General features: G+C 35.6%; 1 protein-coding gene across 2 annotated transcripts in view; it reads left to right on the top strand.

Annotated features, from left to right (window-relative positions):
• The window catches only part of KITLG (KIT ligand), a 57,490-nt gene extending 49,836 nt beyond the window's left edge, over nucleotides 1–7,654 (top strand). For both annotated transcript variants that reach the window (XM_015857839.2, XM_015857837.2), the window contains 4 exons: nucleotides 663–772; nucleotides 1,262–1,338; nucleotides 2,534–2,617; nucleotides 3,454–7,654. In XM_015857839.2, coding sequence (XP_015713325.1) covers nucleotides 663–772; nucleotides 1,262–1,338; nucleotides 2,534–2,573 — 227 coding nt within the window. In that variant the 3' untranslated portion in view covers nucleotides 2,574–2,617; nucleotides 3,454–7,654. The remainder of the gene's footprint in view (nucleotides 1–662; nucleotides 773–1,261; nucleotides 1,339–2,533; nucleotides 2,618–3,453) is intronic.
• The last annotated feature ends 8,974 nt before the right edge of the window (nucleotides 7,655–16,628 follow it).

Below are 16,628 nucleotides of genomic sequence, written 5' to 3'. Positions count from 1 at the left end.
TTAGTCTTGGTATGCATACAGCTCCCTGTAAGGAGAATGGAATTGCTTATGCACATAAAAGACTAGAATTGGGGCTACTCTGTATGAAATGCAAAAAGCTATCAAGAAATGGTAGCAACAAAATAGCACACAGCTAGATTTAAACTTACAAGGGTTTGATCTTATTGACATCAGCAGGACATTTCCAGGCAGACATTAGAAGTAAAGTCAGACTTATTTAGTTAAATCAGTCTCTGTTTCACATGTGTCTTACGGAACTTAAACAAATGCATGGAGTGTTTAGAAGTGACAAATATTTTATCTTCCAAGGAATTACTTTGTGATACAAGACCATTAAAAACTGATAATGAAACTTCTATGTGAGGGAAAAAGAATATGCTCTACAAATGACAATAAAGATCATTAGTCTTGGAACTATTAAACAGAACAATTTCATAAAGGGGAGGAGCATCCCTGTGGTAAAAAAATAAATAAATAAATAAAATTCTTATGATATTTTGGATGACATGCACCTCATGTACACAGCATTTTGAAATATCTGTTCTCCATCTTGATGTTATTATGTAGATAGTACCTAAAAGTGCTCTTGTTAATAGTGTTGCCCTGAAGATGGTTTTCTGCCATAAATCTGTCTTCACTAATGAGAACATCTGTAATTGCAGAAGAGGCACTTGGCTTCATTAGCAGCTCCAGCCTGCAAGGGATCAGCATAGCATTGACATCATTGCTATCTCTTCTCATTGGATTTATTTTGGGAGTGATATACTGGAAGGTAAGAAATATTTAATTTAGTTGTTTGCATAGTTATACTATATTTCATGGCTATAGAGAAGCTGGAAGAACAGAATAAATCTGCAAATGAAAGTCATAGATCTCTTTTTGATCTCTAAACTGTGTGACATGCAACCATAAATCTTGGTTGTCATATTCTTCAGTTCCATCCCCAAATTATAAAGCTTGTCTTATCAGTTTGATATCTCTCTAACTGGAAATTAAAAGCATGGGATTCCCCTAATTACCTAGTTCTTGAGATGGTTTCCTTTGATTTTAGCCATTGTGGCATTGTCCACGATACAAAATATTTAATTGTAAAACTATACAATTAGGAAATGTCTATTAGAAGGCAATATTTAATTTACTTACATTTTGCAAAATGGTTTCGATATTGAAAATCTGAAGCAAATTGTAAAATGCAACAACTGTGTTCAGATTTTTCAAATAAACATTTAGAATATTCACGTTTATTGCATTTTCTTTCTAGAAGACACATCCTAAATCCAGACCAGAAAGTAACGAAACTACACAGTGTCATGGTTGTCAAGAGGAAAATGAGATAAGGTACAAAGTTCCACTTCACACACTCACACATATATATAGAAATGTATTATCTTTGAGAAATTCTTTCTGAAGCGAGTTCCTCTCTAGATCTCACAATAAACAATTAAACAAAAACCCATGAACAACAATCAAACAAGAAAACTAAGCCACGCTACCAGAGTTTGCTGTAGATTTGAAAAGTATGCTTAAAATCTTTCCTTTGAATGAGGTTCAATATGAAATATAAGAATTAACACAGAGGACATTCCTGTGTACAAAATTATATTAACAGGACACCTGTGACTCATACAGTGAGTAAGAAATAGCGATTAAAAGAAGCAGGTTTGAAGAATGCAGCCAACACACAATGGTTGTGACCCATAGAGGGAGCAACAAAAAGAAGTGAAATTTATTATTTTCGGTGGAGAGAAAATTCTGTGTTTTGGGAGTATTATTTAACCTCCTATTTCAGAATCTTTTTTCACTTTTTAACTGTGAGGAATTAAAGAAAACATCTAAAGGAGATCTACCACAGTCTTCTCACATTGTATGAAATGACATTGTGCTACCCATTGTTGAAGACAGGAACAGGCGATGTTCTGATCTAGCAGTTTCTAGTTACATGGGCTACAGTTTTCAGAGTTCAAAACTTCTAGGGTAATACATTATTCAAACATTTTTTTCATCATGAACATTTCATATAGAAGAAAACTGTGTATTTACAAAATGTACAATTTGCTAATCCAGCACCTCAGCCTGGCAGGTGTTAAAACTTGTGAAGCCAAACATGAATCTTCCTTCTGACTTCACAGGAAATATGAAAAATGATTTTATAGGACAAAAAGGGGGTGGAGGAAATAATAGAACCATTAGGTAAATGCTGGAGATGACCCTAAGAGGAAAATGTAAGCAGGTTACATATTCATTGTGCAGTTGTCTGTGGGGTTTTTTTTAGTGTTTGTTTTGTTTGTTTGTTTGTTTGTTTGTTTTTTCTCCCTTTTCCCTGAAAAATTTTGAAAATTCATCAGCAAGTAGGAATAATCTGTTGATAAACATGTTTTAATACTTCTGGTTCAATTACGTATGTTTCTTTTGTTATATATAGATGCTTTTATATTAACTGATAAAGCCTTCCATTGCAGTTCCTTGAAACTGCAGTAATAGCACCAACAGTGCTAGTGCTGTAGTAATAAAGTACCTATATTTTTTATTTCAGTATGTTGCAGCAAAAAGAAAAAGAACATCTACAAGTGTAGCTGTTGCTTTTTTTCCCTCAACACTGTTACTGTTTCATGTACTGGTAAGTTCTTGGGGTTAAAATTCCTACCATACGATTAGCTTCTGTCTGCTGAAATGCGGAATCACTCAGAGTTAATTTGGGAGAAGAAAAAATAATGCAATAAAACATTAAAAAAAAAACAATAAAGTCAGAAGACTTACTTTGTGCCTAGGAACTTTAGTTGCTGATCTAACTAATCTTGTGTTATTAATTTTAGCTTTTGAATTTTAATGTAAGCATTACAAAATAAAAGATGCCAGAATTCAGAAATGAAGGACAACTACTGCTTCTCCTTTTTGGTGTGATGGCCAACATGGGAAATACTTCAGCTGTTTTCCCCACAGCTGTTTCAAAGCAGTTTAATCTAAAATCACAATCTCTCAAAAAGCAGGACAGTTCTGAAGTTCTTCCAGTTGTTTACTCAGCATTATTTGCAGTCTCCATAGTCCTATCAGATCCATCACTCTTGTTTGCATGTAAGAGGGACAAGCAAGAATGATGGAGGGAGCAGCAAATGTGAGCTTTCCTGTCCCAGCAGTTCTCTGCAAATGGAACGTTCCTCTGGCAAGGGGAGTCTGACCACAAGAGTTATGTAGTCACCATCAACTAGATGATATCAAAAATTTTTGCTGGCAAATGTGCTCTTGAATCAAGAAGTGCCATGAAGTTGAAATAAATCACGGTAGAAATATTCTTTTGTTTCTGAATTAGGGAATGCCATGCAAGTATCATGAATGTATCTACATCCATAATTATAGGAAAAAAAATGTCTGTGATACATCTGTGAAAAGCTCTACTGTTAAGTAGCATAGAGAGGAAACCTAACTAGTAAAATTGTAACTTCTCTTTTTCTTCAGGCAGGTAACAGTTCCATGTTTGCTTCATAAATGAAGCAGCTTTAAGCACATTCATATTCCTTCTGGAGTGACAGACTGAGTCTGCATCTGTTGTTGCTGCCCATGACTCCATAGACATGACATAGAAATAAGGACAACTTGTGTTTCTTACTGTGAAACCAACACTGAATTGAACAACAACAAGAAGAGTGTGCACTTAACAGGACTATATCATATGTGAATATCTACTTTGTCTGGCATTTGGGTTTTTTAATTGCATTAGTACTTGCGTCTGACTCTGACAAACAGAGTACATGTCCGGAACAAAGATCATCTTTCAAATGCCTCTAATCATATGGAATCATTGAAAATCATAAATACCTTTGCATCCTTAATTTAATTTCTGTGTCCTCTACTTTACCTTGGTGTCTTCAAATGGAGAACTTTGAACTGAGAGAAAATGCACAAATGGATACAGATATACTCTTCAATACTGTATATAAAACTTGAAAGTAAAGTCATGACTTGGACCAGTTTACTAGCCTTTTACTTATAAGGAACTGGCTTTGTTCCTGGCAAAAGTCATGTGTACAGTGATATGTGGCCTCTGTTGGATGCCAAGTGGCTACATGCCCACCATGAAAAGCCTCAATAATTCATCAGCTTTGGTGGTGTCTGCTCAGGAGAAGCAAATACTGGATGAAGACAAAGTAAACAGGACGTTGCAGTACATCATGGAGTTTTGAAGCATTAGGAGTAACTACTGGACATGTGAACACTGGTGAAATTTCCAGCCGTACCAAGAGGAGGGAGAGTAAAGAGTCTGAATTGCGTTCAAACATCATAGTAAAGACAAACCCATGAAATGCATTTCAAGCGGTGAAGATGCATGCCATTTATAACTTGTTTTCAAATGTATAGTGTACAAAATTTGAAAGATCCTGAGAGTGTATTTAGCTTTTACTTACGTCAGCTGTAATTAATATTTGCATTGTGTTTAAATGATTATTATGCTTTACTATCCTGACATTCTCCACTCCTAAGGTTGATTCTCTTGAAACAAAAGAGAAAGGCTTTAATTTCCACTTGTCTTCTACAACTACTGCTGCTGTAGCATCCATGAAATCTTGTACAGGTTTGATGTACAGGCATTTTCAAGAAAATCCTAAAAATACTGTGATAAAAGTTACAAGTACAGTTGTGCATTTTTTGTCCTGACTCTTTCTAGATAATGGATACAAATCATTGATCTGTATTAGAGGTTTCTACTTCAGAATGTAAGAGTGGTTCACTTCAAATGACAAACTGCCATACTTCATCAAACTGGCTATGTTAGTAAGAATTTCAGTTTGACCTACTTGAAAATGTTAAAAAAATAAAAATTAGCACAAGGAACACCTTAGCAATGTTTTGCAGAAAGTTGGAGTTCTCTCTGAAATATGGTCTAACTTAACTGTAAAATCATAAAATATCCTGAGTTGGAAGGGACCCCTGAGGATTATCAACTCCTGACTTCACACAGGGCAATTTAAGAGGTAAACAATATATCTAACACCATCCTCCAAAATATGCTGGTACGCTGACAGAATTAATTTTTAAATAATTTTTGTGGAATTTTTAATCATCCAATAATTTTTCTGAGAGCCATGCCTAGAAAGAAGATAACATCTGTATAATATAATGTGTGTGTGTGTGTGTCTGTGCGTGTGTTTGTGTGTATTATTGGTAAAACTGTTTTGATGAGAAAGTGAAACCTCAGGACTTTATTATGATGACAGAGCTTATATGTGCATTTAGCTACTTTGCTTGGAATTTTGACACTACTGAGGTCAATGGTGAATCTTCTTCCCAATTCACCCATACCAGGATTTGACCAAATAGATCTATTTTTTTCTTTTCTTATACTAAGGCCTGCCTGAGTGTCAGAAAACAATATTTTGCTCTCCCTGGGTGTCAAAAAAGTGTTTTCAAATTTTGTTCAGCTGGTGTAAATTAGCACTGTTGATTAACAGAGCTTTGATGTTTTTATCATCCAAGGAACATAGCTTAAAAAGAAGCTTGGTGAGAGAATCATACCCTCATTTTCATTCAGATGTTGCAGGAGCACTCACCATTTAATGAGAAATAATAAAAATTTCTCATCACTTCTACAAATAAGGCTCACTGCAAATTCTAGGTCTGCAAAAAATTTACCATTGTAGAGTTCTTTACTCATTAGACCTGCGAACCAAATTAGTTACCCTGAAACAAATGTAAGTATGACCAAATTTGTAGGAAATGTGCACCTTATTGGTATTGTGAAGAATAATTGTATGTATGTTTTGACAGACCTGAAAAGTATCAACCAGTGATAAGGGGAAGCCACTATCCTTACATATTTTACAAAAAAATATATTTCACGTTGCTACTTTGTATGTTCTCAAAGCTAGTTTATATATTCTAAGTTTTACAGTATTTTTCAAAGATTCTTTTAAACAAAAATTTGTATTTATTAACATTCTTTGTTCATGAGAATATTAGTTTTCCTATACACATATTTTCCAGAAAATCAAATACACAATACACAATAACATTACAAATTGTTGTGCCTTAAATTATACTCTGACATTCAAAACACATGGTGTTTTGGAGTCCTTAGTATACCACCTACCCACAAAACAGTAAAAGATAAAATGACAGCTTTAAATGGAAACACACATTAAACCTAGATAGATGGTGACAAAATATTCATGTTGCAAGAGTAAAATCTTAAAATAGTAGATATGTCACCTTCATATGTTGCATTCTTTAATTTCTGCTATGAAGTAAAACAAATTGAAGGCTACATGCAAACCAAAACAAAGTTCGTGTGTATAACTTCCAACTTGACAACATAATCTGTTCTGACTTTGAGTATGCACTGAACATAATACGACAGAGATCGGCAAAACTGTTGATCCTGAGTCCATGGTTTCCCTGTTCTTTGTAACCGTTTTTGAGAGATCTGAACAAAATATTAGGTGGTCTTGGCCATTTTGCAAGGCCAAAAGACATATTTATAAATATGAATGGATGGCAAATGGATGGCACGATACTTGAAAATGTGATCATAAAATTATTTCAACGTTTCTGTGCCCAATTTATCTATCCACCAAGGAGGACTGAAATTTTGAAAAAACACTGATTTGTGAGATACATTTAAAACCAATGGAAATGATATGTTACTATTCTGTAAAAAATAGTGGTGGCAGAAATAGTCCCTTAATTGCTTCTTTATCCAGCTGTAGCCTATCAGACTTCTGAATAGTGATCACTTCTTCAGATTTTTTGGGTAAACATGGTATTAGCTCAGAAATGAACACCCTTTCTCTTAAAATGAATTTTGTGGAAAAGTGAATGTTGGTTTCTTTTTGTTTTTGTTTTAATATATGAAAGTCAACCGAGTTTGGGTTTCAGATGTCTACCATTTTGTGTGGAACTAACATTTTTTAGGTTTCCTTTGGCATAGTTGAATTTTGCATGCAATTAATAGTGGCCTTGTGATAATAAAAAGCAGATAGTGATAAACTGAGTAACTCAATGTGCTATTTTAGATATGTGTTTACTTGAATAATTTAATGGTACTTATTTAATCACAAGGTCATTGTATAAGTAAGCTTATGGACAGCTAATGTGCTATACTATGGAGTATATGTACAACCTGCACATTTTTTAGATTCTGATCTTCACCAGCTCTATTTTCTCTGTTGCTCTCTCTTTGTAATACACTGAAACTATTCCGCACACACAGTACAAATACTAAATTGAAAAGCTAATCATATAGATAAAGTAAAGATATTTTGAGTTAGATTTACATTTAAGAATTATCCAGCATTCTTCAATTCAGGAATCTGATATCTATTGAATGCAGATTTACAGTGATGGTGGCATGTTGCTATTATGTTATTGAAGTGATAGAACGCGGTAACTTCAGACTCTTTAGTGATAGAGACACAGATGTTTGCTGGTTGAATCATGGGCAAATTCATTTATCTCAGTGTAAATGTCAGCACAGTCTTGCATAGCTACATTCTGACTGGCAGTAATAAAATTTATGTAATGTGGTGTGTATGTATATATGTGTCCTCTTAAAGATAGACGTTTTCCCTGATCCTTTTTTATACCAGTTCAAATTTGAAATTTACATTATATACATATACTTTATTGTTCTAAATAAAGATATTATGCACTGCCAAGCCATGAATATATTCCTCTGCTCCTCTGCGTCAGTCCTAAGACCTTCTGAACATCCTCCTGTCTTCTTGCAGAATTTTCTGCCACAATATCTGTTACCAGATGTGAGATTCTTCACAATCATTCATTTCTTCATTTAGAAGCTTTGTGCCACTAAAATGTATATCCTCATTATCAACCTCCAGTTCTAATCTGTAGGTGTATCTCTGATTATGCAAATTATTCCAGCTTCAGAAAGTTTGCTGTAACTCCTTAATGAGCATAAAATTGTTTGTGCCAAGCTTTAGGCAACATTTTTCATCCCAAATACTAGGGTTTTAATTTAAATTACTGCTGAAAATTGGAATGTTGTTGATGCACACTGAAGTAAATGGCATATACCAGATCTTTAACAAATATATAAAATTAAAAAAAAATAAATAAATAGATGAATAGAATAGAATCCTGCCTTTCAGTTTTCAGCAAGTTGTTCTGGTGTTTCAGTAAAAAGCCCAGAACAAGAGATGAGAATAGTAGGAAAACATGAGCTCAGGGAGCTCAGGCACCTCTCCCCACCTGAGACTGAATAAAATAATTCCAGCCTTAAGACAAAGAAATAAACCTTCCAACCTACCTCTAAGGAATGCTATGAAAGAGAAGCAAAGCTGTTGGATGCAAATGTAGGAGGCTTACAAACAGGAGTGAAGTACAGACAAGACTGTTTAAAAGGAGCAGAGAGAAGGGTTGATGTGCTGGGAGATAGAGAAACAGGATTTAAGGATGGCAGAATTTAGAGTGTGGGTAAGAGTGAAAGATGTTGTTTTTCTGGGTACAAGAAGAAGGACAGACATAATGGGACTCATGATGAGTGGACTGGAGCACCTTTCCTATGAGGAAAGGTTGAAAAAAGTGGGAGATGAGACTTTTCAGCCTGAGGGAAAACAGGAGGTTTCTTCTGAACATGACAAGGAATTTCTGTGCTGTGCAGGTGACAGAACACTGGCACAGGTTGCCCAGAGAAGTTGTGGAGTCTCCTCCTTGGAGATCTTCAGAAGCTGCCTGACCATTGGCCTGGGCACTCTGCTCTGGCTCTGACTGAGTAGAGTTAGGCTAGATAGAACTAGAGGTCCCTGCCACCCTTAGCCAATCTGTGATTCTGCATTTCTCTGACAGGTTTAAAGAAGACCAAGTTGTAGCAGGGCTTGATTTGATGGTGTATCAGAAGTTCATGACCTGAGGACTAGAATCAATAACATTGGTGGGTGGAAAGTGCCATGCACACTCAGCTCAGCTAGAGATAAACAAGCACTAAGTAGCTAGTATGGAGTATGGAGATGAGCATAATGTGGAAGACAGCATGAACATACCATAAAGGTAGGAGGTTTGATCTAGAAGTTATAAAAGATGAAATGAATGGTAGGGTGTGTCACAATGAGAGCTGTCAAAACAGCTCTCACTGAAGTTAGGTTCGTGGTAATTGTAGTTCACAGAGATACAGAAAAGAGTGAATTAAATACAGAGAAAGCAGACATAACTTCAACCAAAGAGACACCAACAAGTTGTTTTGGGTTCTCTGACATGATTTTTGATGGTTTACACATTGCTGACTGAAAACTCTCCATCACCACCACCACTTAATCTGAACTCTGATGAACTACATGTGTCAGATGACTGAAGGAAACACTGAACTTCAGTTTTCCAAGTTCAGTGTCTCCAAAACAACAAATATAACCATTTGTTTAGTGGATGAAAATAAACAAATCTTTGTCCAAGGCATGGCAAGCATTAATAATTTTCTTACTTCTGCCAATCAGGAAAATAATACTTATTATGCTAACCTACTGTTTCTTGGTTGCAATACATTTGAACAACTTAGAAATTCTATAAAACTACAATATTTTACATCAGCTGTGACTCTAGTGTAATTTTACCCCATTTTAACAAACATGTATTACTGAATATATATATATATATATTTTGCCCAGAGTTTCTGGGTGGCAGTATGTACATTTATTTGCTGGTATTATATTTTTTCTGTGTTTTAATGTGATGGGCCTTTTCAGGATTTCATGCTACATTAACAGTGCCTTAATGCTTTCATGCAGCCATTACTTTTAAATTGCTTTCCAAAGTTAAAACTTTCTGGAGGAATTAAGTTATTATTCCCAATAACTACACTGAAGTATGTGCTAACACAATCAAGTTTTATGTTGTTATATGCTTAAATAGAATTATTATGTGCTGATGTGTAATAGAAAACAATGTAAAATTAAAGCAGACGGCCATAATTGTGAAGAATGCGGACATGGAAGTTCAACCCTCATTTTCTTCCACCATATCCTGAGGAAAGTTATTTCAACATGTAACAGGAGGAATCCCTAATGCAATTATGGTTCTTCTGACTTGTGGCCCTTTCTGCATGATCCCACGATAAGGATATAGGAACTAAAATACAGATTAGACTTGTTTTCCAGTCAGACATGAGCCTTGGGCTTCTGGCCAGTCACAAAATACAGGGACAATTTTCATTCCTTTTTGGCAAAGAAGATATTTTCTTGAGCTCATGGTAAAATATTCAACTAAGATCACAAAAGCCTCTTTTGTTTGTCACCACTTCTGCTGTGCAGTATAACAGCATGATAGTAAAATTGGCCCAGTTAGAATAAAGAAGCTGCAGAGCAGAATGTATAGCTTTTGTCAGTTTAAGTGACTAGCCCAAGTGACAAAATGTCATCTGAGAAATTTCACCTTGTCATCTCCTACATTGTGATTGATGATTATTAGGACCCCAAGGGTTATTTAATCTGTCATGTTCTTAAAGTTAAATATTTTAGACCTTCCTTTTTCTCATCAATGCTGTCATCATTAACAAAACATAGAACAGCCTTCACCTTCAGAAGTGACAAAGTGGGGATGTGTCTGAAAACCAATTAATAGCATCAGTGAAAGGAGAGACATAGAATCTAAATCTTTTGAATCACATCCCTGAGAATAATGCAATAAGTTCTTTGGTGCAATTACTCCTTTGCAAGAAGTTGAAAAGAAATTATCCCAACAACATTGCTGTACTGCTTGGTGTTTTGTTTTTAATTCTTTTATATTGTTCCAGAAGAATCCAGCCTTGTGTTTTCATCTTTTTATTATAAATATTTCAACCTTTGAATAAAAAAATAGTTGTGCAAATGAATAATGCCATTACGAGCTACAACAGGGTACTTATTGCATTTCAAATAGAATTGCTGATACACAGCAACCTTTTATATAATCATTTTACAGTACCCATAATGTAGTGTGTGCATGTGTGTGGGATGGAGGGGTGTTGGGAGGGAAGGAAGAGACAGTGTTTAGATTTAGCAAAATTTACAGGTAACTACTGTGAACTTCAGTCATATACCCTGGAGGAAAGCTGCATGTTACAGAATCTCTTCACTAATCCAGTCCTTGGCAAGAGCAAGCCTTGGGATTGCCAAGTCTTATACACTGATCAAAAGACTCAGTGGGTGCCACACCCTGTGATGGCCTCCACAGCCATCTGCAGCTCAGCACCATCACCTCTCTATGACTGCACGTGCCAGAACCGCATGTGCCAGAACCTCACGCACCTACATATCCCTGGGGGCTCCCAGAACAAATTCATCCATATCTCCATATAGGCCACCGAGGTGGCAATTACATTGAGATTCTAATTCTGGGTTGCATGACTCAAACAGGCCATCTGCTTTTCAGCCAAGACCATATCTATAATCTCCAAACTCTCTAAATCCTTAGGTTTCTTTTCTTGTATGCATACATATCTAAGTAACTCCTGTAGATGTCAAGACTCTACTTCAGACTCAATCCCTGACTTCCCGTGCTCTCTTGTTGAGTCATTTTCTGCAAATTAAAGCTTTTTGCAACCTAATTATGTTTAGCAGACCTACTACAACCCTTTATGTAGGTAGCGAAGATTTGAGTTGCTAGTTAGGAAGACTTCAAAATGTTTAGCTAGATATTAGACTTTGAAATTGTCCCAGATAGCTTAATCTCAAAGGCTGTTATTTTTGTAACTTAGATAAACAGCTAGATCACCAGAACAACAAAATTTGGATGCAGTAAGTCTACATCTAGGGAGCTGCTACTTTGCAAGGTGTATCACACAGCTGTTCATAGTGCTAGTTACGAGCACAGAAATTCCCTGTGAGTTTTTCATCAGGGAAAAAATAGTACAGCAGTGTTGATTGGATAATTTCTTCTCAACTTCTTGCATAAGTATGCTAATCCTGTTATCTCCTAAAAAAGGAGAGGTAAGCATCAGCCTCTTCTCTGATTTGGTGATGAGAAGTAATGGCCTCAAGTTGTGCCAGGGAAGGTTGAGGTTGGACTTTAGGAAAAAATTATCCTAAGAAATAGTGGTGATGCTTTTGAACAGGCTGCCCAGGAAGACAGTAGAGTCACTGTCCCTAGAGGTATTTGAGAAACTTCTAAATGTGGCATTGAGGGTCATTGTTTAGTGAGCATGGTAGTGATAGGCTTACAGTTGGACTAGACTATCTTTGAGGTCTTTTCCAACTAATAGCGACTATATGAGAGCCGATCAAATTTAAGGTAGCAACAGATAGTAATCAATTCTCATAGGGTTCCTGTTGAAAAACCTGCCTGAAGAGACAGTCTGGAGTTTAACCACTCCTTGTGGTGAATCTCAGGCTGGTCTCAGTCAGTCTGATCACAGGCTGTGCTCATTTTGTTGGATTTCATCTTGCTCATCATCTTCTGTAATCTTAATTCTCCAGCCATGAGTTAACTCAGCCCCATACTCTTCCCATACCTTACTTCCATGTTGATTACCTTCCCTCTTCATGTCGACAAAGGCTGAGGATCAGTGTGTGCTTCATGACCCAAAACATGCAACACAACCAACCCAACAGCACATGTAACTTCTTATGGACATCCAGTAGTCAGATGTGTGCACTGTCTAGTCAGACACCAAGAGGGGAAAGTATGGTCTTGGAATGTTAGTGATGTGCTCAACCTCTTCTCTTCACAGTGTCTCTCTGCTGGTTGTGATGAGCAATGTAGTATGTCTTTAGCTTACCTCTCCTCTGATCTCAGGAGGCTCATAATACATTTGCAGTAACTCTGATCCAAAGGAATGGAGGAGCAGGGCCTTGCTCCCAACCTGGTAGTTAGGATGCTCAAAAACTCGATGATTTCACCTGTCTTCCTTCTTGGGCAAACACATTAATGATTAATCTACTCAGAGAGAGGACTCAGCCTTGTGCTTATTTGGTGTGGTGGTGTGAAGGTGGGTGCCTGATCTCTGTTCACGCAAGACAGACCCTTAAAGAAAGAGCTGTACCCTCCAAGCTTAGAAGGTGGAGTAAGGTGAGTTCTGAGTGGCACACAGCAAGGCAGAGCACGTTGAGATTTCTTGGTGAGGAAGGGATTTCTCAGCAGTTTCACACAGGGATTCCTAAAATTAGTCTGCTGATTTTTAAATGACCTTATAGATAGAAAATATCCATCAAATCAAAACTGAAAGATATATGTAAGCAAATTTACAATGCAGTAAACTATTAAAAATTTTATTTAAAAATATTTTTTAATGAATCATATTTTCACATCAAACTCTCCTGTGTGATTCTAGAAATTTATAAAAGTGTTCTAGGAAGGGCAGAGTTCAAATTCGGGAGACAGAGGCAGCCATCATTTAATTCTGGCAACAAATTAAAGCTTTTGAAATATCAGAACATGCCATCTGCTTGATGTTGCTCCTCCTAGAAGGAGGAGGAAGCAGCAAAACAAGAAAACACAAGAATTTCTTTGAAGAGCATATAGTATCCCTTGCAAAAATTTTTCACCTAACCTGATCACAACAATTTTACTGCCCTTAAATAGTTCTCTGCTCTATCAGCAAGGTATTTAACTTGCTTTCAATACAACTCTGAACTGAACTTCTTTCATGACTTATTCTTCATCAACAGCTCCAGTGCCATTACAAGTTTCTTTCTGTTTCAACACACGTTTTGAAAGTTAACATTTATGGAAATGAACCAAAACTACAGCTGTATTTAAAAAATAACTTCAGAGTTGTCTCTAGAGGTTGTGTACATTACTGTTTCCTCTCGTTTATCGGAAGTTCTCTGCTTGAGACTACTGCCTTTAAAGCAAGTTGATAGAACTGCTGAAGTGAAAACATCTCACTTGTTGAAATATAAAATCACCATGTCAACTTGAAACTCTTTAAAAAATACTCCTATTTGATAAACAAAGTTGAGGTAGATGATATAGCTCTCCAAGGGTTGAAGATCTATTTCATTGTACATCCTGCCAGCTTTGGACTGAAAGATCACCTCCAATGAAGGACTACTAACAGACACCTGAATATGTGGTAAATCACACTGTAACCTATGTCAATTGTCTAACTGCAATCCACTGTTAAGAATAAACCAGCAAACATGCCAACAGAGTGAATAATCATACCAAAAAACGGGCATGATATGTAATATGATAGATATATAATCGAACGTAGCAATATAAAAGCTGATACGATATCCAGAAATATCAAAGCACAAGCTCCAATTTTCAAGTTGTTCCCTCAAAACTAGACTTCTGATAATTAATAAGTTGGAATGTTCCCTTTTTGCCTTATTACCAGTTATTTGAAACATGTGTCTTTTATTTATTTATTTATTTATTTATCTGCAAATGCTGAAGTGCAGAATTTACTCCCCAGTGTAACCTTGAAGATATAGATTCAAGTTACCCTGGAAGAGTAACACTAGTTATATTTTATCTTGGTATTGGATATGTTCACTTTACAGTATACAAAATTCATTACTGCCTACAGATTGTTTCCTTTAAGAGTTCAGGGAAGCATACTGTCTGTATTACCTATTCCAAGTAATACTGTACTTTTCTTTCTCCTTTAATTTTGAAATTTCTTAATCTTTTGTAATATTTTTTTTCTTTTAGGAAAACAGACAGAATAATAGTTAATTCTATCCAGTGCAGAGTCATTTGCATCTCTGTCAGTTCTGTAGCAAGATATTTTTAGCTGTTGGCAATAAAAAGCTCATGGTCACCCTGTATGCAATCAAGTGAGTATCACTCTTATCTCCTTTGGTGTCTTATTTACAGATCCTTTGCTGAATTGTGTTGCTTATTTTTCCTAAAGGCATCCAGAACAGAGAACAGATTATTTATTTTATCTCTACAGAAACCTTCTATACATTGAAGACTTTTAAAATTCCTCTTTTCAAGCCTTTCCCAGATTAAACATCTCTGTGTCTTTCACAGGCCATGTTTTCAGCAAGTTTCCCTTATTTTGTCCTCTGGACTCTCCCAGTCATTCACTTGCATCCAAGGAGATGAACAAAAATTAGTAAGACTTCCTTGAAGTTGATGGTATTTTAAATAGGATGAAAGTGTATTCTTCTCTGGATTGCAACAGTTTATAATATTACAGATCTCCCATAGAGTTTACTTTTCTCCTACAAGAATCCAAGTTAGCTCATGTTCCTTATGTACCTTCTGTGTCAGTGTACTTCTTGTGAACTATATAATCTATTGAAGAACAAACCAGTACATTTTCCTATTTATTTTAATGATGAAATTAAGTTGAGTTACTCAACAGATTGAAACATTTTACAGCTATCAGAACCAGCTGGGATCTTCACGAATGAAGAAATACTAAAACTAAATCAACAGTCATTGAGTCCAACAATACAGTGACTTCCATCAATGAGATTAGGTTGAATATTGGCAGTCTCTCTTTTCTGGGTGTGTTATGCTGGAATTAGACATAGCTATTTCAGATATGTCTTTTAGCTAGGAAGTCACTGTGATCCTCAGCAGCCATATGGCAGCTTCTCCAAACATCAAATAGCTGAATTGCTACTGAAGTTTCCTTCCTCAATATATATCAAAATGTTCCCTACACATTTTCCTCCTAAAACTTCCTGAAAAAAAAAACCAACAAAAAAAAAAAAAACAACTTCAAAACTTAAGCATTTTTTCAGTAGTGAAGCATTTTCTTAAACAATAAAAACAAACTCTGTTTCTGCAGAAGGTTTGCCTATGTGGGAGTTAATCCAGAGTAGCCACTCCTAATTAAATCCAGGACCAAATCTTCTGAATATGAACAAATGTGGTCCTCTTCCAAGGAAGTTAACCTGTTTTGAGATTAAGTTCATTTGGTAATTACTCTCATTTTCAATTAGGCTGTCCAACAGTCAGTTGAGGAAAAAAAAAAAGAGAGAGAAATGAGAAAAAATGAGAAAAAAAAATAAATGATTTGAATCTTGCTGTAATGGAAAAAAAAAAGAATCACAAGCCCTGAAACATTTCTGGTGTGATGTACCTGCTAACAATGGAAGAGCATCAAAACCTGTTGGACGGAAGTGTTGTGTAAAGCTGGAAAAGATACATTATCTGAGAAAAAATTATCTACCCAACTTTTTAATATATTTTAATAATGTAAGGTTATTACAGGATTTTCCCAGAATGTTAACATTTTCATTTCCATTATCTTTAATAAATGAACATTACATAAGTTATGCAGCAATTACATCTCTAAATATTCATTCATTTCTCTGAAAATGCTATTAAGTTTCAGGTTTTAGTTATTACAAATATTTTAATTCATTCAGTTTTACATTTTAGAAACAAATCAACATACAATGAGGAGCTTTCTGATTTGTACTGTAATGGATAGCAGCAAGCATTTCGCAGAGAGCATCTGCAACAGAGCCTATGTTTTTAGATATACTCAAAGGCTCTTTATCTCTTCTTTAGGTGAAGATTCATAGGCTATCAAATGCTAGCATCAGATTATGGCAACTTTAGAAACACCGACCTATTGAAAGTGTATCAAATCTGTCTTTAAAAATATCACTTATATTACTAATGAACTTGCAAATGATAAGGTTTGCTTTTCAGATAAAATCTCTCTGATCAGTTCTGTATCACAGGCCAAAACCACAAAAGAAGCTCATTTTGAATAGAATTTAAATCATGCTTAAGTATCA

The sequence above is a fragment of the Coturnix japonica genome, chromosome 1 (genome assembly GCF_001577835.2).
Source record: "Coturnix japonica isolate 7356 chromosome 1, Coturnix japonica 2.1, whole genome shotgun sequence".
NCBI lineage: Eukaryota > Metazoa > Chordata > Aves > Galliformes > Phasianidae > Coturnix > Coturnix japonica.
Note: the sequence above shows the minus strand (reverse complement) of the source record. Positions and strands in the feature narration are given on the sequence as shown.